General features: G+C 41.8%; 1 protein-coding gene across 1 annotated transcript in view; it reads right to left on the bottom strand.

The window, feature by feature from the left end:
- RFX7 (regulatory factor X7) overlaps positions 1 to 26518 on the bottom strand; it is a 1464252-nt gene that overhangs the window by 942538 nt on the left and 495196 nt on the right. Inside the window, exon 2 of the mRNA XM_044078963.1 lies at positions 3226 to 3259. Within this exon, the coding sequence (XP_043934898.1) occupies positions 3226 to 3259 (34 nt within the window). The remainder of the gene's footprint in view (positions 1 to 3225; positions 3260 to 26518) is intronic.

Raw genomic sequence — 26518 nt, 5'->3', positions numbered from 1 at the left:
ATCTGCAAGGCCATGGAGCGAATTATCATGGAACTTATAAACAAAGACATTGGCAACCTTCAAACACTGGACCCCACCCAGTTTGGGTTCGTGAAGGGCCGATCTTGTCTCCTGAATCTGATTGACTTCTTCGAATCAGTCTCCAGAGCCATGGACAAGGGTAAGGTGGTCCACACAGCCTATCTAGACCTTGCCAAGGTCTTTGACACCATCCCCCACTCTGGAATCATAGATAAACTTACTAAACTGAGCATTAATCCCTACGTCACCCAATGGGTTGCTAACTGGCTTACTGAAAGAACCCACACTGTAAAAGTAGCCGACTCCAAATCCAGCTCCAGACAAGTGACAAGTGGAGTACCTCAGGGTTCAGTCTTGGGACCACTCTTGTTTGGCATCTACTTCTCTGAAGTACAGGGACCGCTCTTGTTTGGCATCTACTTCTCTGAAGTACAGGCCAACACTAAGGGACTCTGGCTAACAAAGTTCGCAGATGACTGCAAACTGGGAGCCATTATTGAATTCCCAGATGATGTGGATACTCTACAAAAGGGCCTTACAGAAACAGATGCTTGGTGCCAGAGCCATGGGCTCAAGCTCAATGCCAAGAAATGTATAGTTATCCCCTTTGGGAAAAAACATGTATCCGTGAATTACCACATAGGTGGCAGTACACTAAACACCGAAAGTGTGATAAAGAGACTTAGGGACACAGGTGGACAGTGGTTTCACCTTCGATAACCACATCGCCACAACAGTCAGGAAATCCTTCTATGTGGCACACCTCATCACTAAGGGCTTTTCATCCAGAAAAAAGGAGGTCATTGTCCCACTGTACTCATCCCTCATTAGACCCATTATAGAATACAACGCCCCGTTTGGTATGTACCTCTCAAGACATCTGCAACAACTGGAAAGGCCGCAGAAATACCTCATTAAAAGTATCACAGGCCTAAAGCAGATGCCCTATGCTGACCGCCTTAAAAAACTCCAGCTATACTCTGTCGCATATCGTCTACTCAGAGGCGATCTCTGCTTAACATACAAGGCCATGTCAAACCCAGAGCTGTTGGACATGCTACACTTAAAGAAATCCCAATCACTCAGAGCCACACGCTCCAGGGATCTAAACCTTGTCATCACAATAAACAAAACATGCTGGAGGGATAGGTTCCTGACCCAGAGACTCTGGAATAGATTGCCCATACATGTCAAGCAGAATGCCTCTCTGGCCCTCTTCAAAAGGTACCTTGATGATTGGATGGGAGAAAGGAAATTCACCCCGGGGATCACGTCAGTTGCCCTGCTAGACAGGGGTCCAGGGAAGTAAATAATGTGGGAAGAAATAGCCAGGGAATTGTTATGGCTAGGCTTGTATAGGCCCTAGGGCTGATAGCCTAGTACCAACCTATGAACAAGAAATACAATTATTAACTTTTTCTGACATCGGTCTGAGGCAAGAAAAATGTTTTCCCAACAAGGTACTTAGCTTTATTGAAGACTTCGGATCTGAAATTCGACTTTGAAAATCTCAGGAGTCGGCCAACCGGCACTTGCGAACTGCTTCTGCTTCGGGCACCGCGCGGCAAGAAAGACTGAAGAAAATGGTGTCAGTTGCATCTTATATATCCCTGGCACACTGACATCAGGGAAGAAGCGACACAACCGACGCCGGACCAAGACTTTGGAACTCAGGCCGACTGCGGGACCGCCTGATGGCAGGATAACCCAAGTGTGATGACTGCAGCAGTGTAACACGATGAACATCCAGCAAACCCAAAAGCGTTTAAGATAGCAAAAAATTACCAAAAAAAAAATGGTGAAAAAGTTGCCGACCTCTACTCACGAAATGAGAATATAACCAGAGTAAATATCAAAATGAGTTTTTAAAAAATAGCCTGGGGTAATTTGGAATGCAACCAAACATGTTTGCAGGTGAAAGGACACATGAAAAGGAGGAGACGTGCAAGGCATCTTAGGTAACAGGAGGTGCAAGAGTAACCTAAGAAGATTTCATCTGCCAAGCAGAAGATGCAAAAACAAATATGCCCTAAGAATTAATGGAGACCCAATCTCTTTAGCAAACTGTATGTATGCAGTCCTTTTATACTGCGGTGGTGGTGCTGCGGTAGCGTTTTCGCTTCACAGTAAGACGTTGCCCTGCTTGATTCTCATCTAGAGCGTTTTCCGTGTGGAGACATGCGTGAATGGGCGTACCTTCGTTGAAGGTTGTGTGTCAGGGCCGGCAACTCGGCACGTAAAAATCTACTGCCAATCATTAGCGGACTGGAGTTCCGCTGTGGCGACCCCTAACCGGGAAAAGCCGAAAGATACAACAATGTATGCAGTCCTTTTATTGTGATACAGACTGCAGTCCATTCTACTGTGTAGAAAAGCATTAGTGTTACATACGCTTTCTCTGACTCATGCTGTGAGTGAAAGATGCAAGACTTAAAACCTGCTGTAGAAAACAAGTGCAACTATTGCAATGCATTCCTTGTTGGCTCACAACATTGTTAATCATGCAAAATATAGTGCTAGTTAAACTTTGAAACACTCATGCTGCTAACAAAATTTAAAGACCTTAAAACAGCCTGCACAAAACAGTGTAATTCTTACTAATGAAATTAAAAAAAGTAAGATATCTGTTTACTGCTATTAATGTACCTGCACTAAGCCGATGCAGTCTTCTACAGGACTCTTGTGGAGTAAACCAATGTACTCTTGAAATGTTCTACACACTGACTAGCTACAGAAAAGAACCATAAGAAGTTTTTCAGCTACAACTGGGGGCTCTTTTAGTTTATATCGCACATGTACTCTCAGGGTTTCTTATGAAAAAGAACTACAAAAGCTTAAAGAGGACTTGCGTTACCTAGAAGTACATACAGAAACATCTGTGTAGCAATGAGCAGTAGGGTAAAGCAGGACTGGATTTTAATACAAAACCAAACAATGCATGCAGTCCTCATATCTTGCAAGCACTACACACTGTAATGCAACTCTGCATGGTGTTCTGGGCTTGAGCTTTAACATGTAATCCTTGTATGTACCACATTTTGTTTCCGCACAATAGATACCTTGAATGCAAGATACCTTAAATATGGAAACATGGAATAGTTATCACATTGACATTCAAAGCAACAGCACACCACCACATTATTATAAAAGCACAACACCACATTATTACAAAAGGAAACAGTCTGCAAAGAAACTACTACTCACCAAAATGATGTCCACTTGTGACTGCACTGTTTTGCTGCAAAATAAATAAATGTATTTGTTAAAGTTGCATTCTCTGGAAAAACAAACAAAAACTTTTCTGATTAACTGAAATATTCAACCACAACTTAAGCATCAAACTGAAATTAAGTACATGGTAAGAATATACAAACTGTTTCATGCCAATTCCAAGTGCAGTTTCTGAGTGAAACATTTCTTATTTTCATTTTGCAGCATGCGGCAAAAAGCACTAATGCAGCGAACTAAATTCAAATTCTACAGATTAATTCAGATTGTAAAAAATCAAACAGTCCTGACGTATACAGGCAGGATCACTCAGACTGTCAGTTGGTCCACCTCCTACACTTTGACTTAACAATGCCATAACACTGAAATCTGTAAGAATCATAAAATCATACCAGACCAGCAAGCACTCCAACTTCAGATTAATGTAGATAGTAAGAAATCAAGTCAGGAAGGTTACTACGGTTGATTCAAGTAATTAATGCACATTGTTTGACCTGGAAAATGCCATTAAATGATCACTAAAGACCCTAAAATATTTAGATAAAGATTGGTGGCCTTACCAGATTATGAAAGAAAAATACTCATGGGTAACTCAGTGTGAAAACTTGAAAATTAAGCAAAAAATGCACACATTGCTAAGCAATTTAGAGAAAAACTGTATTTTGCTGTCTAAAGCCACCATGTTTTATTCCAAGTAAAGACATTCTTAACAACCATAAACACAAATCTCATAAGCAAACTACCATTCTCTAACACAATTAGTTAGAAGTATACATCAGGAGACTGTTAAGGAACATTAACTAAGAAGAGAGTAAAATGAGCCATGTAGTATGTTAAGAATTTTACTATTCCTATGGCAAGTTCTAAAAGTGATGCCATCATTTTCCATATATTCCCCTAGAATTTGAAATATCAATGCCTAACCAAAGGAATTTAAACATACTTTTAAAACATCTAAAAAGCATGTCAACTTGTGAATGCACAGTGAAAATGATTTTGGATGACGTGATGGATACTTAAGTTATGTATTGGTAACAATTAAGTGCTTTTTCTTGTGCAATTAAGGGTTACGTTACAGAAAAAGAACCTTCTATCTACTGCACTTTCAAAGTTCTCAATAATATGCAAGTAAATAAATAGTTAAAAATGTCTGCACTGACATTCTGGAGTATCCAAACATAAGATGAGCACTGTCAGTTTTCAGTGGAGTTTCAGGGATAAAATTACAAAGAAATCAGTTTGCTTACTGGAAGAACACATTTGCAAGAATCACAATGTAAAATACATGCATAACAAATAAATATTATCATCTCAGTACTCATAACCCCTACAAGATATTCTGTATATTTGGGTATGGAAATTCTGCATTCAAACTCTTAAGTTACACAAGTGTCTTCTTCTCTTTTGGCTGTTCCCGTTAGGGGTCGCCACAGCGGATCATCTGTTTCCATTTCTTCCTGTCCTCTGCATATTGCTCTGTCACACCAACCGCCTGCATGTCCTCTGTCATCACGTCCATAAACCTTATCTTAGGCCTTCCTCTTTTCCTCTTACCTGGCAGCTTCATCCTTAACATCCTTTTCCCAATATACCCAGCATCCCTACTCAACACATGTCCAAACCAAGACAATCTCGCCTCTCTGGCTTTGTCTCCAAACCATCCAACCTGGGATGACCCTCTAATATACTGCTTCCTAATCCTGTCCATCCTTGTCACATCCAGTGCAAATCTTAACATCTTTAACTCTGCCACTTCCAGCTCTGACTCCTGCCTTTTTGTCAATGCCACCGTCTCCAACCCATACAACATAGCTGGTCTCACTACCCTCTTGTTGACCTTCCCTTTCACTTTTACTGGTACCCGTCTGTCACAAATCACTCCTGACACTCTTCTCCACCCATTCCAGCCTGCCTGTACTCTCTTCTTCACCTCTCTTCCACGCTTACCATTACTCTGAACTGTTGAACCCAAGTACTTAAACTCATCCACCTTCGCCAACTCTACTCCCTGCATCCTCACCATTCCTCTATCCTCCCTCTCATTCACACACATATATTCTGTCTTAGTCCTGCTGACCTTCATTCCTCTCCTCTCTAGAGCATATCTCCACCTCTCCAGGGTCTCCTCAACCTGATCCCTACTCTCATTACAGATCATAATGTCATCTGCAAACATCATAGTCCATGGGGCCTCCTGTCTGATCTCGTCTGTCAACCTGTCCATCACCACTGCAAATAAGAAAGGGCTCAGAGCTGATCCTTGATGTAATCCCACCTCCACCTTAAATGGATCTGTCACTCCCACTTCAGACTTCACCACTGTCACACTACCCTCACACATATCCTGTACCACTCTTACATACTTCTCTGCCACTCCTGACTTCCTCATACAATACCACAACTTCTCTCTAGGCACCCTATCATACGTTTTCTCCAAGTCCACAAAGACGCAATGCAACTCCTTCTGACATTCCCTATATTTCTCCATCAACAGTCTCAGAGCAAACATCACATCTGTAGTGCTCTTTCCCGGCATGAAAAGTACAGTTGTGTACCTACCATAAATGTAGATGTTAGAGTGTATTCACTGGTGCAGTCATTACTCTAGGTTATCCTGCTGGCAGGCTACCCGCAGTCGGCCTGAATTTCAAAGTCTAGGTCCGGCGTCAGTTGCTGTCACCTCCTCCCTGATGTCAGTGCGCCAGGGGTATAAAAGATGCAGCCGACGGCATTTTCTTCAGTTTTTCTTGCCCCAGATGTCAGGTGCCCCCAAATAGGTAGGCTGAAAGGTATGCCAATAAAGCATGTATGCAAAAAAATAACATTTCCTTCATCTACAAGCAAATACACCACATAGGTTGTATAGGATAGAGAAGTACAGATAAGTCCCAGCAAAGAAAAGGGGGGTGGTGGGTGGGTAACCTGGACTGCAACAGTGAATACACTCGAACATCTACATTTATGGTAGATACACAACTGTACTATGTTCATTGTGTTTCACTGTTGCAGTCATTACTCTTGGGTTGAATCCCAAAGCTGAGGATGGGTGGCTGGGCTAAACAGGATTAGGAGAGGCTATGAGGCCCTGCAGAACTGCAGTGGCGAAGCCTGCTCTAGATTTAGAGTAAAGAGGTAAGTGGTAGTGCTTTGTAAAAGTGTGCACTGAACTCCAAGTTGCAGCCTCTAAGATGTCTTTGGTTGGTACTCCTCTGAGGAAGGCTGCTGAAGTGGCTGCTGCTCTGGTAGAATGAGGCCTAATGCCCTTAGGCACTGATTTGCCATGCTGAGAATAGCAGAAACGGATGCAATGGCCTAGCCATTCAGATATAGTCTGTTTTGAGATAGCCTTTCCTTGTGATCCTGAAGCATATGATACTAAAAGTTGCTCAGTCTTCCTGAAAGCTTTAGTTCTGTCCAAGTAGAAGCGTAGCTGTCTGTGTATGTCCAAAGAATGCAGAATTTTCTCACCCTTGTTCTGTGGGTTTGGATAAAAGGTAGGCAAGTGAATGGTTTGGTTGAGGGCCACACTGGACACCACCTTAGACAAATGTTGGGTTTGTCCTCATAGAAACCCTGTCTGGATGAAAAATGATAAAAGGTTCCACAGCTATGAGTGCTTGTAACTCCAAGACTCGTCTTGCAGAGGTTATTGCTAGGAGCAGAGCTGTTTCCCAGGATAACAATTTTATATCCGCTGTTGAAGCTGGCTCAAAAGGAGGCAGGAGTGAGCTTTTCCAAGACATAATTGAGGTCCCATGCGGGAATTGGTGCCATCCTTAGACGCCTGATGTTTTTGGCCCCTCTGAGGTACTGCCTTATTAAAGGATGAGAAAAGATAGGTGGTTCGTATTGTAATGGGCTGAAATGGCAGAGGCATGAATCTTAATTGATGAGAAAGAAAGGCCTTTGTCCAGCATCTCAGTTAGGTATTGTAAAATCTGAGGGATATTTGGTACATACGTGTCAATGCCTTGTTCCTGGTTCCAAGCACAGAATCTCTTCCATTTTTCTAGATAAGATTTTCTGATACTGGGCTTCCTGGCCTCCAAGATAACATCCATAACAGCTTTAGAAAGAGGATTGTTCTGAATGGCTACAGTATCTGCCATGCTGCCAGATTTAAGGTTCTGAGTTGGCTGTGCAGGATCTGATTGTTTTGTTGGGTCAGCAAGTGAGAAGTTTGAGGCAATATCCATGCTGGACCTTGAGACAAGCTCTTTAGGATTGGGTACCAGTGCTGGCGTGGCCAGTCTGGTGCAATCAGTATCATTTTTGGCTTCTCTTGTCTGACCTTTAGGAGTACCCTGGAAAGGAGAGGCACTGGAGGAAAGGCATATACTGTTTGATTTTTTCCAGCTGAAGGATAGGGCGTCCACTCTCCATGCTTGCTTGTGATAAATCCTTGTACAAAATCTCTGTAATTGGCAGTTGTGAGGGGAGGCAAATAGATCTATGTCTGGGCGTCCCCATTTCCTTGTTATCATGCTGAAGACTTGTGGATCCAGTTTCCACTCGTGGGGATCCATGAGGTTTCTGCTTAGTTCGTCTGCCAGAGTATTTGTTTTTCCTGGCAGGAATTGTGCTTGCAGGTGAACTTAATAATTCAATGCTGTGTCCCATAAGGTCATTGCTTGTCTGCAGAGGGGGCAGGAATGTGTACATCCCTGCTTGTTTATGTACCACATAACCGTAGTATTGTCTGTGAGTAGCTGTCCTGGATGAAGTAGATCCTTGAAAGCTGTCAGGGCATTCTGAACAGCAAGCATCTCTTTTTGATTGATGTGAAGATGCATTTGGCTTGCAGTCCATGTGCCCTGAATACATTTTCCTGCCATATGGGCCCCCCAGACATAATCTGATGCATCCGTTGCCAGTGTCTGTCTGGCTGTGGGTAAAGTGAATGGCAGACCCTTGTTGTGGTGACAGGCCTCTGCCCACCATCGAAACTCCTGTTGCAGGCAGGGAATGAGGGTAATTACGGTCTCCAGGCTGTGGCAATGCTGAGTCCAAACACTTTTTAGATACCATTGTAGTTTCCTCATATGCAATCTGGGATATGGAATTAGTAGAATGCAGGATGCCATGAAACTCAAGGCCTGTAGGATTTTCCTTGCAGATAACTGGGTTTTTCTTGCCAATTTTTTGAAGTAATAAGTCAGTTGCTTTTGTTTGTCTGGCATGAGATAAGCCATCTGGGCAGTTGTATTTAAGCTTGCACCCAGGAATATTATCTCTTTAGAGGGTACTAGTTTTGATTTCTTTTCGTTCACTGTGTACCCTAGGCAAATTAATAATCTTTTTACAAACGCCAGATGCTTTCGAAGAATGTCTTTGTTCTCTGCTTGAATAAGGCAGTCATCCAAGTAGGGGTATATTTGAATTCCTCTTTGTTTGCAGAATGCAATTACTGGTGCCAGGCATTTTGTGAAGACCCTGGGCGCAGTAGATAAGCCAAAGGGCAGTCCAGAGAATTGGAAGTGCAATCTGAGGTATCTCCTGCAAGATTGTCTGATTGGGACATGCAGGTATGCCTCTTTTAGGTCCAAAGTTACAAGCCAAGCCCTCTTGCCCAGCATGGGCAGTAGCTGCTGTAGAGTCAACATCTTGAATTTTGGAACCTCCAGAAACGTGTTTAGTATAGACAGGTCCAGTATTGGTCTCCATGTTTTGTCCTTTCTGGGTACTAAGAAAAGTCTGGAGTAAAATCCTTGCCCCTGCTCTTGTTGTGGTACTTGTTGAATGGCCCTCATGTTCATGAGGGCTGAAATTTGCTTTTGTGCCTCTGCCCATTGATTGTGTGGCAGGTCTGTCATACCTTTTGCCCTTGGCAGGGTATGAATATGGAACCTGTAGCCTTGGGACACTATGTTCAAGACTCATTTATCTTGGGTAACCTTTTGCCAATTTGATGAAAAAAGTGCTAGTTTTCCCCCTAAGGGGGCTGCCAAAAGGAAAGTGCTTGGATCTGGCAGAGTAAGTCATTGTGACTGTTTCCTGTAAGGTTGTGATTTGTCTTCTCCGCTTTTGGAGGTAGGAGCACCCCATTGTTTAGGCCTGTATGAGCCTTGGGGCTGAGATCTGCCTCTGGAAGGTCTGTATCTGCCTCTTCGTGATTTGTCTGACACTGAAAAGGACCAATTTTTAGAAGGCCAGTTCCTGCTAAACCTGGGTGGCTGTACCTGTAAGAAATCCTTAACTGTCTGCATGGATTTCGCTTTATCCACTATTTTCTTCAACACCTCTTCTGCTTTAGCACCAAACAAAGTATCATGATGTAATGGGGCATCTAATAATTTTGCTTTAACATGATCAGGCAGACTTTGTTCCTTTAACCAAGCATGCCTTCTAATAACAGAACCTGTAACAGTGGCCCTGCAAGAGGCCTCCAGTGAATCATAACCACATTGCAAAGTATGGTTTCCCACTTGTTCAGCTGCATGCAATAAATCCTGCAATTCCTTGTTCTCTGAACATTCAGTATTTGTCAACATTTTCTGTTTAAGCAGTGACATTAAGTATTGCTGATATTTAAGCATGTGAAATTGACAATTCAAAGCCCTTACAGCCAAGGTAGCAGAAGTGTAAACTTTTTTCCCCCATCTGTCCAGTGCCCTAGAATCCCTATCAGAGGGGACAGGGTTTTTTGCAGTGGAAGCTTTGACCCCTTTGGGACGCTGAGATATAGTTTCTGGGTCAACAGCGGGGTTCTTATATAGAAATTTAGGAGAATCCGGGACCCTGTAGTATCTGTCTGGTTTAGCAGGTGCAGGGGTAAAGAGTCAGGGGACAGGCTGGACTCTGAAAATATATCATCTACAATATCTAGAACAGGTGGAATAGCAAGGGATCTGTCCTGTGGAACTAACAGAAAGTCTCGGAGCCTTTTCTTAGATTCAGAGTAATCCTGGCTCTCCCAGTGGAAATGCTCCCTCATGGTATGCAGGGTTTCCCCAAAAGAATAATCTTCAGGAGGAGAGGCTGAAGGAATGGATTCTTCAGCATCACAGTCCTCATAGGGAGGCATAGAATAATCCTGTTCAGAAGAGGAATCAGAGGAAATAGAAACCTGATCAGAAGAATCATATTCTGTCTCTTGCCTAGGCCTCTTATCAGGAGGGGGATGAAAACCCCTGATCAAAGTAATTAGGTCTTCGGCCATTTTAAGCATCTGTTTTTTAGGCATGGAAGTCTGAGTTGGAGAATGCTGTACTTGTTTCTTTGTCTTTAGAGCTGCTTTAGTCTTAGTCTTTGAAGCTGAAGATGGTTTAACATATAACTGTGTAGGTCTGAAAACACCCTCAGAAGCTGATGCTTGCTCAGCGGCTCCGGACCCATCTGAGGGAATGATTTCCGAGTGTCCAATACCTTGAGTATCCAGAGGCCCAGTCGGCTCCACGTGGGAGTCGGAAGCGGCCTGTGGCTCTGAGGTAGCGGGCGCCAGGGGCTGTGAAAGCTCCTCACTGAGAACCAGCAAACCGGCGACTGGCCTAACGGAGGCCTCGTCATCGGTTTTGGACCTCGGATGCCTATCCTTTTCTTTGTCCTTGCGTTTTTTGTAAACTCTGGTCTTCGGCTGTTCCGACGGCATTATATAATTAAACCTTCGGCCAAAGTAATGAAATGCAAAATTGAACCGACGCTTAATAGTGCATTGGTTAAATCTAGCACAAAACCGACAACTAGCAATGTTGTGATCAGGGCCTAGGCAAGGACTACAGTAAGAGTGAAAATCCTTATGAGGTATTTGCTTCCCACAAGAAATGCAATTGTTAACTTTTTCTGACATCGGTCTGGAGCAAGAAAAAAGTTTCCCCAACGGGGTACTTAGCTTTAATGAAGACTTCAGTTCTGAAATTCGTATTTGAAAATCTCAGGAGTCGGCCGACCGGTACTTGCAAACTGCTTTTGCTTCGGGCACCGTGCGGCAAGAACGACTGAAGAAAATGGCATCAGCTGCATCTTTTATACCCCTGGCGCACTGACGTCAGGGAGGAGGCGACAGCAACCGACGCCTGACCTAGACTTTGGAATTCAGGCCGACTGCGGGTAGCCTGCCAGCAGGATAACCCTAGAGTAATGACTGCAACAGTGAAACACGATGAACATTCATACTGCTGATTGCTAATCACCACCTCCCTTCTTAACCTAGCTTCCACTACTCTTTCCTATAACTTCAAGCTGTGACTGATTAGTTTTATCCCTCTGTAGTTACTACAACTCTGCACATCACCCTTATTCTTAAAGATAGGTACCAAAACACTTTTTATCCACTCCTCAGGCATCCTCTGACTTTCCAAGATTTCATTAAACAATCTGGTTAAGAACTCCACTGCCATTTCTCCTAAGCACCTCCATGCTTCCACTGGTATGTCATCTGAACTAACAGACTTTCCATTCTTCATCCTCTTCATAGCTGTCCGTACTTCCTCCTTGCTACTCTGTTTCACTTCCTGATTCACTATCCCCACATCATCCAACCTTCTCTCCCTCTCATTCTCTTCATTCATCAGCCTCTCAAAGTACTCTTTCCATCTGCTCAACACACTCTCCTCATTTGTGAGTACGTTTCCCCTCACTATCCTTTATCACCCTTACCTGCTGCACATCTTTGCCAGCTCGGTCCCTCTGTCTAGCCAATTGGTACAGGTCCTTTTTTCCCTCTTTAGTGTCCAACCTTTCATACAGCTCTCCATATGCATTATTCTTAGCCTTTGCCACCTCTGTCTTTGCCATGCTCCTCATCTCCTTATACTCCTGTCTACTTTCTTTATCTCTCTGACAATCCCACTTCTTCTTCGCCAGCCTCTTCCTCTGTATACTCTCCTGTGCTTCCTCATTCCACCACCAGGTCTCCTTGTCCTCCTTCCTCTGTCCAGATGTCACACCAAGCACCTTTCTAGCTGTCTCCCTTACCATCTCTGCTGTAGTTACCCAACTATTCGGTAACTCTTCACTGCCCCCCAGTGCCTGTTTCAACTCTTCCCTGAACTCCAGCTCACAAATCACCCCTTTTCAACTTCCACCATTTGATCCTTGGCACTGCTCTCACACTTGTCCTCCTCTTCTTGATCACCAACATCATCCTACAGACCACCATTCTACACAAAGTGTACACTTTTCAAACACATGTTATGAACAGAAACTCAACATATAAATGTAGAATTTCCAAACAAGCAGACAAGATATGCAGGCATTGCAGAATTACAACAAATCCCCCAATTAAATTACTGCCTCAGCACCAACTGAGTTACTTAGCAATTAAAGTACGATGTTTCAGCATTATTTTTTTAAAAAAATGTTATATTTTCTTTCATGTTTTATACATAATAATTTGACAGATGAAAATTACATTATAGTTTAATCAGTATATAACAGTCTTTGAAGAAGTCAACAATCATCAAATCACTCAATAACAGCTTTAACAGAAATTATATATACTATACAAAGCAAGTGCTACAATGAACAACTGGTAGAAAACCAAGTCATATTATTTAGGTTACAAGAAAATGATTCAAACCTTGACATAAACATCCATGCAATAACACCATTATAAATACAATTTGACTTCATAACTACTTGTAACTGGTTAGAGCACATAATTTCAGTCTGGTTTATTCTTTTAATATATATTCAAGAAGAAGGGTCCAATATTTCTCATAGTAGGAACATTTATTTATATTTTTCTTATGAATTTATGCCAGGATACATATCTAACAGCCGTGGTTCTGAAGCCAGGTCAAGAAAGCTTAGAGAGGTCCAATCAATTTTGCATAATATACAACCTGACTAATGCAAACAAAGCAATTAAAATATGCATTTCAATTTAGATATTTTTTGGGAAGTGATAGTAAGAATTGCAAATTCCCAAGACAGCGTTGATTTTTCACAGCCCAACCTAACTTTTAAGGAACACCAAAGTTTGCACGTATACTTACAATTCCATAATATGTGAAGTAAATCGGCTTTAGGAAATGAACAGCATGGGCAATGAGAAGAAATCTTTGGACTGAAACTATTAAGTATCTGTGGAGTATAATAAGCATCGTTATTAATCATTAATTTTGCATAAATTAGATTTTTAAATGGAGTCAGCTTAAAAGTGGATTAAATAGCTTGGGATTTTAACTCATCTTTGTCCTTTTCATTCCAATATTTCGAGTATGTCAGAGATGACTGATATTTAATGGAAACGATTAATCTACAGACACTGGATACCATCTTTTTTTTTTTTTTTTTTTTTTTTTTTTTACAAGACAGTTTTAAACAATGTTATATAAGTATTGAGATCAAATTTGTTTATAATTGAAGCACTTACCAAAGCCGATGACAGCACTCTAATTTGCCTTAATATTCCTGTATAGCCTTTATGCAGGCTGTGAGCTAAGCTAACTTGATCGTGAGGTTTCTCTGTATATTTGTAAATATCCCATACACTACACTGAAAGTCCAGTAGACCAAGCCCTCCATTCCCTTTAGGTTAAATTAATTTCAAGTAGCTGATTCTGGTCGACTTGGGATGCCAGAGAAACTTGGAGAATTCCAAACCGATTTTATGAAAAAAAAAATTGGGAACAATTATATTTGACGCATTAAACTGGTACAATAGTTTGGGTAAAATGTTCATTTTGATTATAGCTGCCTTCGACAATAATGATAGTTTCATCTGTCTCCATCTAAGGGTATCCTGCAAAATATAAACCCAGGTTTTGTTTAGATTATTTTGCCTCTTGTTTCAGCATTATTTTATTTTAATTAGGTGACTTCAACTCTCCTTACAAGAAAGGCATATTCTGGCATATTCCTTGTCATTTTATCCAGTAACGGTTTTTAACAACTCGTACAAGAATACAGAAACAATACAGATTTTTAGATCTAGTATCACATAATATGGTATTTCATTCCAGGCAGTACTTACTCTATTAGGAAGTTTTTGAAGTGTTTTACTGCACTTTTGTAATGTTTTGCATCATGGTATGTACTCCTGGTAGCCCTTAATTCTTCATCACAGTGTGTCATTCCAAACATTGAACAGCTGCCTTTAATTACTGCCTCTGTAAAGATGCATTTTATAAATGAAGATCATTACCTGTGAACCACTATTAAATCAAGGAAAAGCAGTGATAGGGCACAGATATTTAAAGTTACAGATGAACCCTATGCTGGCCTGCCTTGACATCATAGCGGTTAGCCCAATAAATATATTAATGTAATGACTATCCGAAAGTAACTAAATGAAAATGAAGGAATGAAAATGCCACAGAGAATGGAAATTAATAGCATATCATCTGACATTGGTTGCTGTTTGTATTTTCCACACATAACAGCAGTCTTTATGCTACAATTTCTAGTCAACATTTCCCTATTAAGGATATACTCTGATCTTCAGGGACAGCTTTCTTTATCTCACAAAGGCCGAGGAAAATACTCCAAATTAATCTGCGTGCACTGCTAACAGTAAACACTGCTTACGACAAAGACCTATCCTTTTTATTAGTAAGGATCATAACAGGTGATTAACAACAAGCACATAACTAATGCTACTCATAGAACAACACAAAACAGATCACTAAAGGACGTACACATGGAGAGGAGAGAAAATGCACAAAGAATTCATCTTAATAAGATCAACACCACTTTCGCTGAATCCCATTTCAGTGAAAATATTTCGGCAATATTACTTCCAGTGAACCTGAAAACAAAATTATTTTGTCCCATGGGGGGCACGCCCACACCGCCTGATCTTTCATATACCTACTCCCAGGTCACATAACAGTGGAGAAAAAGTTATTTTTTCTAGTATTGCTGAAAGCGGTTTTGGCAAAACACTCTCGCTGAAATGGCATTCACTGAAAGTAGAGTTGAAAGAATGTCAACTTCCCATACAAAGAACAGGGTTATTATGGGCCTGGAAAATGAAAAGGCAAATTGTGTATGAAAGCAAAGGGAAATTACATGATCACTCAAATGATGTTCTAAATGGCTTGCCAAAGAGTGACAATGCAAGTACAAGACATAAACAAGCTGAAATACATCACTGTGGCCATTATATCACATGCAAACACCAAATAATTGAACAGTCAGAATATTGTATTTTGCTGTGGGAGGCCCTCTTTGTTAAACCAATGTTTGCTCACTGTTAAACTGTCACATCTTGCCAGACGGGGGCAATGAATGGGCATGGGAGAAGCAAACAGGTCACATACATCATGTTAGGCAGACAGTCAAAATGTGGAAATCACTTCAGTGAGAAGCAAACTGCGGTGGTGGTGCTGCGGTAGCGTTGTCGCCTCACAGTAAGACGCTGTCCGGTTCAAGTCTCAGCTAGAGCGTCTTCTGCGTGGAGACATGCGTAAATGGGCGTACCTTCGTTGAAGGTTGTGCATCAGGGCTGGCAACTCGGCACGTAAAAATCAACTACCAATCATTAGCAGACTGGAGTTCTGCTGTGGTGACCCCTAACCGGGAAAAAGCCGAAAGACACAAACAAACTGCAGTGAGAAGCAAGAAGGAAGATTCTGTGTGAAAACAAAATACAAATCATGATTGTTAAACTATCAACAACAAGCTGAAGCACATTACTCTGTCAATATTTCCTTTCATTTTAATCACAAAACACCACAGCTACAAAGAAGAAAAAAACTGGCTGCCTTTGGGAGGTTAAACAGCCACAGTGTGTATATGAAAATAAATAGTTTTATGATCAATATTAAATGAGAGTTGATACAGCTTATCAAGGATGTCCTGTGGTGCTGCAGTAGAGTTGTCGCCTCACAGTAAGACGTTGTCCTGTTCGATTCTCAGCTGGAGCGTCTTCTGTGTGGAGACATGCGTGAATGGGCATTCCTTCGTTGAAGGTTGTGCGTCAGGGCTGGCAACTCGGTACGTAAAAATCTACTGCCAATCATTAGTGGACCGGAGTTCCGCTGTGGCGACCCCTAACCGGGAAAAGCCAAAAGATACAACATCATCATCATCATCATCAACGATGTCCTGTGTGAATGTCTAAAAGCAACAAGTTGAAATGCATTTAGTGTGGCTACAATTTTATTTTCACCAAGGTAGAGCACTAACAGGTATATACAGTCAAAAGTATCTATATGTCTGTTAGCTGGAAGACAGGCTGGGTGTGAAACCAATGAAGATTACAGTTATGTGATCACTGTTAAATGACTGGCAATATGGCCTGTTAGAGGACATCATGGCCTGTGCACAAAAACAAGAAAATTAAATTACTATGGCCATCACTTCTTCTATTCTGATCATGGTCGTGTATCAGAAGTATACACAGTCTGAAAGTGGTTATCTTTGGGTGGTGAAAGAGCAATGTGTACATGGAAGCAAGGGACACTGCATTTACCTGATCACTGTAAAATGACTACCAATGTGGCATGTCATGGGGCAATGCATGTGCCTGACAGATGCATTCCAAAACCTGCTACTGAAAATATTACTTCACTTTGATCTCAGTCAAATATCAGAGGTTAAAGTCAGGAAACAGCTAATGTCTGAGAGGGGGCAGTTAGAGTGAAAAAACATAGCTGATCTATTATCACATGACAGGCTTGTTGGATTCAGTACAAAATCTCTTGGGAAAACAGAATCATCATAGTTTCTTCAAGTAACTTCTCAGATAAGGAAACAAAATATTCAAATACGGTGTCTGTGTGCAAAATAAACTGAAAGTATTGCTGGTACTAATCTAACCCAACCTCTGGGGGATGCACAAGCCATTGTATTTCTCTGTGCCAGTCCCAAGTCCAGATAAATGGGGAGAGTTACATCAGGAAGGGTATCCTGTGTACAATTTTTGCCATATAAAATATTCAGACAATACAGTTTTCCATACTGGATGGGTTGAGGCCCGGGTTAACAACAACCACCTCCAGTAATGTTAGCCAACACGGTGCTGGTGGAAATTGGGCTACTGTTGGCTGAAGGAGAAGAAGAGGGCGTAGACATGCCTGGAGGCAGGACGAGAGGAGGAAGGTTACAAGTGTGGAAGTGAGGGTAGAAACTTTGAATACTGGTAGTATGACTGGTAAAGGGAGAGAACTAGCTGATACAATGGAGAGAAGGAAGGCTGACATATTGTACGTGCAATAGACAAGATGGAAGGGGAGTAAGGCCAGGTGTATTGGAGGTGGGTTCAAACTGTTCTACCATGGTGTGGATGGGAGGAGAAATGGGGTATGGGTTACCCTGAAGGAACAGTATGTCGGAAGTGTTTTGCTGGTGAAAAAGAGTGTCAGAATGATGTTTATGAAGCTGGAAATTGATGGTGTGATGATGAATGTTGTTAGTGCATATGCTCCCCAAGTTGGGTGTACGATGGACGAGAAAGAAATTCTGGAGTGAGTTGGCTGAAGTGAGGGAGAGTGTACCCATGGGTGACAACAGTGGTGATTAAAGCAGATTTCACTGGGCATGTTGGTGAAGGGAACAAAGAAGATGAAGAGGTGATGAGTTGGTAGAGTGTAAAGGAGAGGAATTGCAGAAGGTCAGATGGTAGTGGATTTTGGGAAAAAGATGGACATGGCTGTGGTGGATACGTATTTTAAGAAGAGGGAGGACCACAGGGTTTCATACAAGAGTGGAAGAAGATGCACACACGTGGATTATATCCTATGCATGAGGGCCAGTCTGAAGACACTGTAGACTGCAAAGCGGTGACAGGGGAAAGCGCAGTTAGGCAGTATAGGATGGTGATTTGTAGGATAATGTTGGCAATCAAGAAGAGGAGGAGAGTGAGGGCAGTGCCAAGGATCAAATGGTGGAAGAGAGTAGAGGAATGAAGGTCAGCAGGACTAAGACAAAATATATTTCTGTGAATGAGAGGGAGAACAGAGGAATGGTGAGGATGCAGGGAGTAGAGCTGGCGAAGGTGGATGAGTTTAAATACTTGGGATCAACAGTTCACAGTAATGGTCAGTGTGGAATAGAGGTGAAGAGAAGAGTGCAGGCAGAGTGGCGTGGATGGAGAAGACTGTCAGGAGTGATTTGTGGCAGATATGTGTATCAGTAAGAGTGAAAGGGAAGGTCTATAAGATGGTAGTAAGACCAGACAGGTTATATGGGTTGAAGACAGTGGCACTGACGAAAAGACAGGAGTCAGAGCTGGCGGTGGCAGACTTAAAGATGTTAAGATTTGCAATGGGTGTGACAAGGATGGACAGAATTAGAAATGTGTATATTAGAGGGTCAGTTCAGGTTGGACGGTTTAGAGAAAAAGCCAGACAGGGTAGATTGCGTTGGTTTAGACATGTGCTGAGGAGGGATGCTGGGTATATTGGGAGAAGGATGTTAAGAATGGAGCTGCCAGGTAAGAGGAAAAGAGGAAGGCCTAAGATAAGGTTTATGGATGTGGTGAGAGGGGACATGCAGGTGGCTGGTGTGACAGCAAGATGCAGATGACAGGAAGAAATGGAAACAAGATGATCCGCTGTAGTGACCCCTAACAGGAGCAGCCAAAAGAGAAAGAAAGAGACAAATCTAGAAAACACCATGAAGAGACAATCCATATTTTGGATTTCAAACTATAACAACGGTTACTATTACAAAACAATTTTGATTCTGTTCACAACAGACTCGCATGTTCATGTTCCCTTTCTCTTTTCTCATACAAACAAAAAAATCAATTATTTATCTTGTTTTTATTACATAAAAATCTAAAACCATCACTTCTCTCCGAAAGTAATTTTTCTGAACATAAGAAATGTTTTTCTCCCTTCTTAGACATTTTTCTAACTCCCCATGACATCAGTCACTGAGCCTTTGCTGTCACATGGGGGACAGGAAGAAAATCTGTAGAAAGGCTGTCACACAGGCAGCTACAACACATCAACATAAACACATGCTGTAATGACATTTAAAAAGATACCTTATCAGGAACTGTGACTTGGCATTCATAAGTGCAATTTTATCACCCTTACATCTACAGCAAAACCAAAGTACAATTTAGAAATGAATACCTGTATCTGCTGTCCCAAAGCTTTGTAAAAAAAAAAAATGCTAAAGTAAATAAAGACATAAGCCTGAACAGACCCGCACCACCACAAGGCTTAGAATATGATAAGAATGTTTCAGGCTGTCAAGATAAATCACATTATGTTTACAACAAGGGTGGGTGTCTGACTTCAGTTCAAGATACAGAACACAGCACCTTTCTCAACAATACTCGTACTAAAGAAAATGTGTATGACTTCTGTTTAGAGGAATGAGCACAGCATGTGCTATTTTTACAAGGAGAGGCATTTTTTGTCATTACAGATATGCCATGAACAAAACTTCCTATATTAAAAAGGGGGCAATGTCAAATCCAGCACTAGGTGCCAATGAAATCCCTAAGGATAGAATGGAAAGCACTGATGCTTTTTATAACCTGGTATCCAGTAAGAATTCCTTGAGTGCTTTCTTTTATGCACAGATATCAAATGTAGAACTTTACATTAATTTCACTATCACATTCTAGTCTGTTGTATTACAGTTGTTTTCCATTACGGTTTGGTATATCACATCACTTCTGCTCAAAATGAAGATGCAACACATGTCCAGAATATACCTCTACTAACCTATCAGTGCATCAGTAGTAAAATCATGTGCATTTTACCAGAGACGCAACTTGCCTTTTCAGAGGAAACATATCATGACTATTTTTTGTTTAATTTATCTTCTTACTTCTCTAAGAATCAACAAAGGGAGAGCAGGGATATTCCAAAAGAGCATAACTTCACAACATAGACAAGTATAAAGCAACCCTGATCCCATTCTTCACTTAAAACAAAATCATTCACATTATATCTCAAGCACTGTTCCAAATGTCCACACACTGTTTCTTACCCAGATAAGTAACATCCATATATAGCATCATAGGAAGTTACTACGCTATTGGCCTTGAGGCCCTTATAAGCCTAGCCAAGAGTTTAGCCCATGTTTAGACAAGTCAGCACCTGATGCCCCTTGTCCAGCAGGGCCACAGGTGGAGTCCCAGGGGTGTATTTTCTGTTTCTCATCAAGTTATCCAGGCTGCGCTTAAAACTGGATAATTAGGTACTCTGCTTGATGGGGAGACGGAGTCTATTCCACAGATGGGGGAGTCTCTGGGACAGAAATCTGTCTCACCAACAAGTCCTATTGATGTCACAGACCAGGTTCAGGTTGCACGTCCAGGTTAGTCAAGTAGAGCTGACTTGTGGATATGCAGCAGTTCCATCAAGGCAAGGTCTGAGATTGCTTTGTATGCCAGAAAGAGGTCACCTCTGAGTAGTCTGTATGAAACTGAGTAGAGGGACAGGGCTTTTAGCCTATCTGTGTATGGTCGATGCTTGAGGCCCTGGATTCTCCTGGTGAGGAACCTCTGTGGCCTCTCCTGCTGCTGCATGTTCTTTGCGAGCTACATGCTGAAAGGGGCACTGTACTCAATAATGGGCCTTATAAAGGAAGAATACAGGGCTGTTATGACCTCCTTGTTCCTGGATGAGATACCCTTACTTATGAGGTGGGCCATGTAGAAAGCTTTCCGTACAACAGAAGCAACATGGTGGTCAAAGATCAGGTTGCTATCACCCTGGGTGCCCAAATCCCTCACGACTGATTGCATGCTTAGGACATTGTTATTAATGTGATAATTTGTTGGGACATCACTCTCCTCAAAGGGGATGATGATGCATTTTTGGTATTCAGCTTGAGGCCATGTTTCTGGCACCAGTCATTTATCTGGAACAGACCCTCTTGGAGGATGTTCACAGCACTATGGAAATTGATGACAGCCCCCAGCTTGCAGTCATCTACAAACTTGGTCAGCTACAGCCCACTGGTTTTGGCCTGCACCTCAGAAAAGTATATCCCAAATAACAGAGGCACCAAGACCGATCCCCTGGGGTATGCCGCTCATTACGGGTCTACTGCTTGAGGTGGCTTCCCCTATTTTGACAAGCTGGGTTCTATCAGTAAGTCAGTTTGCTACCCATCTGGTAATATATGGCTTGATGCCTAGCTGAGGGTTTTTTTCTATTATGCCCAAGTGGGGAACAGTGTTGAAGGTTTTGGCCCGGTCCAGGTAGGCTGTGTGCACCGTCTTCCCCTTGACCATGGCTTTTGGTGACTGTCGCAGTCATTGACTAAATTTAACAAACATGGCCTCCCCTCGACGAAGCCAAACTATGTGGGATTGAGTGTCTGGAGGTTGCCAATGTCCTTGCTAATGAGGTCCATGATAATCCGTTCCATGGCCTTGCCGAACAGGCTAGTTAGGCTGATGGGTGTATAATTCTCTGGATCGGTGGATGCTCCACCTTTGTGCAAAGGGATGACAGTGGCTGTCCTCCACTCAGCTGGGACAAATCCAGTACTCAGGCTTTGGTTGAACAGGGTGCCTAATGGTGTTGCAAGTTCCTACTTGAGTTCATGTAGGATGCAGCCTGGGATGCTATCAGGTCCCATGGAGGCTGTATTTTTGCCTTTGACAGAGCAGTGATGACCTGTTCCCTAGATATAAGGGGAATGGGACAGATACTGGGGATGTCTTGATTTACTGATGGGGGACAGAGGGGTGAAGTTTTCGCTGAGTGGGTTAGTCAGCAAGTTAGCTATATCAACGGCATTTGTGTATGTGGTGTCCTTGACCACCAGTGCTCAGCACATTTGGGTGCTTCCTTTGAAACTGCGGACATATATGAAGAAGGCCTTATGACTGTCTCTAGTAGATGTGGCCAATTTTGGACTCGAAGTTTGCTTTGGAGGATTTCACTAGTGGTCTTATTTGCTTGTTCAGGCTAAAGAAAGACTGCTTCCCATGGGGCACCTGCTCTTTCTTGGTCATGGACAGCAATTTTTTCCTTTTGTTATAGAGTTTACTGCAGATGTCCACCAGACAGGTTTACTCTTCCTTGCAGAGGATGACTTTGTCCGGTCGGGTATTCCTGATTCCATGCATCTATACAAATGCTCATACAGTACTTTGGTGTAGTTTTGGACATCGGTGCCCATTCCAACAGAGGGAGAGAGGGCTGTGAAGCTGTTTATACCATCCCTCAGGAGGTTGTAATCAGCTTTGGATAAGTTTTTTTTGTTTGACAGTAGCTAGAGGGAGGTTGGGGGAATATGGTGACTTTGAACGTGACCGCTTTATGGTTGGATCTTACCAGGGAGGATGATGCTCTGTAGGCATGCTGCAATGGCAACTCATGTTGGTTAATACCATGTCCAAGACATTATCACCTCTTGTGGGGGTATCGACTAGCTGTTCCAAGGCGTTTGCACTGACAAAAATCAAGGAATCTCTGGGCATTTGTTTTCTGGCTTGAGTAGTTATTCCAATCTATGTTTGAGTAATTAAAGTTGTCCAGGATCAGGGAAAAGGGTTGAATCTAGATTGATTCAAAGAGGTCCAGACAGGCATAGTGGGCATCTTGAGTCAAATTTGGGGACTGGTAGCTAGCCATGACTTGAATAGGCAATGGTTAACTGCACCTGTAGTGCCTCCTGTGTGCCAAACTGTCTGACCAACCTGGAGGTGTGCATGTCTTTAATATATACATATATATAAAGATATATATATATATATATATATATATATATATATAACTCCACCTAATTTAGCTTTACTGCCCACAGTTTGGCTTCCGGGTTTAAGAATACTCGCAAAGAGTGCAGTTTCATGTTCATACATTTTAACATACACCACTCACTTTTTGGAAATATTAGTAGAGATGATGCTTTCCAACTGGTCAAAATTAACCTCTTCAAAGCCACTGATGGTGAATTCACTTTCATACAGGATTCCATCAAGCCATTTCTACCAAAATCAAACCGCAACATGTCTGGTGAATAACTCTACCTACACCATTTTATGTTTTCTTAGCTCACCCTGCAAACTTCACCATTCTTGGACAGGGAAATATGTCTAACACTGGGTTAAAGTGAGAGGCTGTTCGCCGCAATGCCAACACTAGGTGCCACCACTAGGTAGCATATTTGGGCTCATAAAAGAAATTCTATAATGGAAAATGAGCACCATTAAGGATTTGAAAAGGGAAGCATAAATGTTTAAGTGCTTCTACTAAAAGCTATATACGGCTATGCATCTTAAAGTCATCATCATCATCTCCTCTTGCTTAGTATTGTTCTTGCTTTCTTATTTCTAGTTATACTGTTTACTTACTATATACAGATAACATTCTTTTTAAATTTCCCAATACTAGTTTGCCATTGCTACCCGATAGTTAACCACTAAAGGTAACATTTTCTTACTCTTCTGAATGTGATTCTGCAATCTGACTACAGGAAAAGTTCACAACAACACACGTTTCCCTAAAGTTCTTGGAAGTGAACAAAAATAATCGGAAATGCCTTATGAAAAGAACAACAAAGAAGAGAAAAGCTCCCTTTAGTGCCCTGAATCCATTAAATCCTGTTTTACCATAAATAATCTTATTAATTCACCAAGGCAGCTAAATATTAGGAACTCTTCTACCTTTCATAGGTGACACAAAAGTATTCCAGTCTGCAGCAATAATTAAGCTTCCATAGACTTGCATCCCCATCATCCACAACGTGTTCCTACCCTTTAAATAGTGCATATAGTCTCTATAATAAATTTCTTAACCTCTATAAAAAAAAATCCTAATGGTATTTGGTACAGCAGACATATACATTTAGTCTGAAGTATAACACACTGTATTTCCTTGCAAATAACAGAAAACTCCTACATTCCTAACAGTGCCACCGTTTACTAGTAAGTACTTACCCATGCACTCCCTTCCATAATCTTCTGAATCAGGCCTGTGTATTCACGCAAATATGTTAACATATTTCAGTATTTTCTATTAAACATTACATCAGCACTTAACAGATTATCTACCTCAATTAGCAACTGTAATACGTAACTGAAATGACCATTTACTAATGAAACAATATCTGCTTAAAATTTTGTTCCCTCCAAGGGAAGCAGTACATAGGCCTTAAACTAACCCACTAACCAACTTCAAAAAACTTGTGGACAAAGGAAACAGATTAATAAACAAGCAAAATGAATCCCTCTTATAAGTGCAACTGAACATACAAAATAGTTTAGAAAACAGCTGTCAAACAATGCAGAAATCTTAGACAAACATGAAAAGTAATATTTAATTAAAAAAACAAAAGAAGTTAAAATGTTCCAGCAGAGAAACATCCTTGCTGCTATCGAGAATACTAATTTAAAAAAAAAAAAAAAGCAGATAAACCAGAGTCCTTATGTAAAATACCAAGGGCTGCCACTGCCATTTTTGAATGTTCCAACAAATCAAAAACTAAAGGGTATCTTTCCAGATGATTCTAACTTTCATTTTCTAAAATAAAAATAAGTTATGTACTCACCATAACGTTCCATGTTTGTTTTCCTTGATCTCGCCTTCCTTCTTGTTGGTTGGGTTCGGATCCTTGGTTCCAACTCAGCCATATTCTAAAGCTCGAGGGATTCCACTGGCTCAAGGCTAGACCCTATCCCATCATGCCTAGCGCTAGTTACCCAGATCTCGTTTGCGATAACCCATAACACTAGACCACAATATGCAGATATATAAACTATAGAAATATAGGCATATATAAAAATCAAGCCAGAAGTAGAAACTCTTATTCTATCCAACTCATAAGGCAGGAGGGAATCAAGGCCTACATGGCCAAAGATGAATAACTCCTCTCGATCCTCCAGAAGAAGAAAGGAGGGTGGGATGCAAGAAGGAAGATGAGATCAAGGACAACATACATGGAACGTTATGGTGAGTGCATAACTTCTTTATGTTATGTTGTCCCTAGCTCGCCTTCCTTCTTGTTGGTTGGGACAGCATCCCCAGCACCTTCTTCTTGGGTGGCTCAATGGAATATACTCTTCAGGACTGTGGAACCAAAGGACGCCCTGTTCCGGAAGGCATAATCTACTTTGTAATGAGTGATGAAGGTATGGGGATTAACCCACATAGCTGCAGCACAAATTGAGTCTAAGGGTAGTCTGGCCTAAAAAGCAGTAGAGGTAGACAAGGCCCTGGTTGAGTATCTTCGAATTTTTCCTGGTAGGTGTTCGTTCTGTGAGTTATAGACATAAGTAATAGTATCTGAAATCCATTTTGATAAAGTCACTTTCGAGACTGAAGCTCCCTTTTTGTTTTCTGCAAAGGATAAAAACAATTGGTCAGATTGTCCGAATTCCTAAGTCCAGTGCAAATAGAAATGTAATTGTCTTTGAACATCCAGTTGGAGTTTATTCTCTGCCTTGTTGTCATGGTTCGGAAAGAACAATGGGAGTTCTATCGATTGATTCATATTGAACTCTGAGCAAACTTTTGGCAGAAAGGAGGGGTTGGTCCTGAGAGAAACCTTATCTCTGTGAAAAATTAAATAAGGGGGACGAATGTGAAGGGCTTGTAATTCTGACACCCTCCTAGCTGAGGTAATGGCGATCAAGAGCACAAAAATTAGCCAGTTCGAATGGAAAAAGAATCAAGGCAGCTAAGGCTAAATTTAGATCCCAAGGAGGAAGTGGTTCTCTTATTGGGGTCTCAAAAGGATAATACCCCTCAGAAAAGCTTTGCATAGCCTGTGGGACATAACATTGGAATCCATTTCTCCCATAGGAAAATTGGAAATAGCAGCCAATTGAACTCTGATAGTTGCTGCTGCTGCTCCTCGGTTAAAAGTTTCAGTGAGGAATTCTAGGATCTTTGAAATGGGTGCAGTACAGGGATCAATATTATGTTTGACAGCCCAACAAGAGGACCGTTTCCATTTGCTAGTATACAGTTTTCTTGCCGAGAATTTGAGAGAGGAAATGAGAATATGTTGTACTGCCAGGGAGATGTCAGGAAGCCTGGAAGTGGAGGAACCAAGCTGTCAAGCTTGATGGTCTGTAAGGGAGGATGGAGTGTGCCCGACTGAAGCATCAGCAGATCAGGAGCTGGGTCCAGGATCCAAGGCTCCTCCAGAAGATGGGACTATAGAAACAGGAACCAGATTTGACGAGTACAGTAGGAGGCAATGAGGATTAGCTTGCAACGCACCGATTTTACTTTCTGAAGAACCTTGGGAATCAGAGGGAACCGGGGAAAGGCATACAGATGTCCCACGGGGCCAATCATGAACAAGTGCATCCTTGTGTGATTTTCCCGGTGGGGGACTACAGCGAAATAGCTGCTGCATTTGGCATTGATGGATGTGGCAAAAAGAATGCAGCAAGGCTGGCCCCACTTGTGAAAAATCTGGTTCGCAATGTCCTGTTTCAGGGACCACTCGTGAGGCA

Source organism: Protopterus annectens, chromosome 7.part1 (assembly GCF_019279795.1).
Source record: "Protopterus annectens isolate FY-2018-M chromosome 7.part1, PAN1.0, whole genome shotgun sequence".
In the NCBI taxonomy this organism is placed as follows: Eukaryota; Metazoa; Chordata; order Ceratodontiformes; family Protopteridae; genus Protopterus; species Protopterus annectens.
This window is presented reverse-complemented; position numbering and strand designations above follow the sequence as displayed.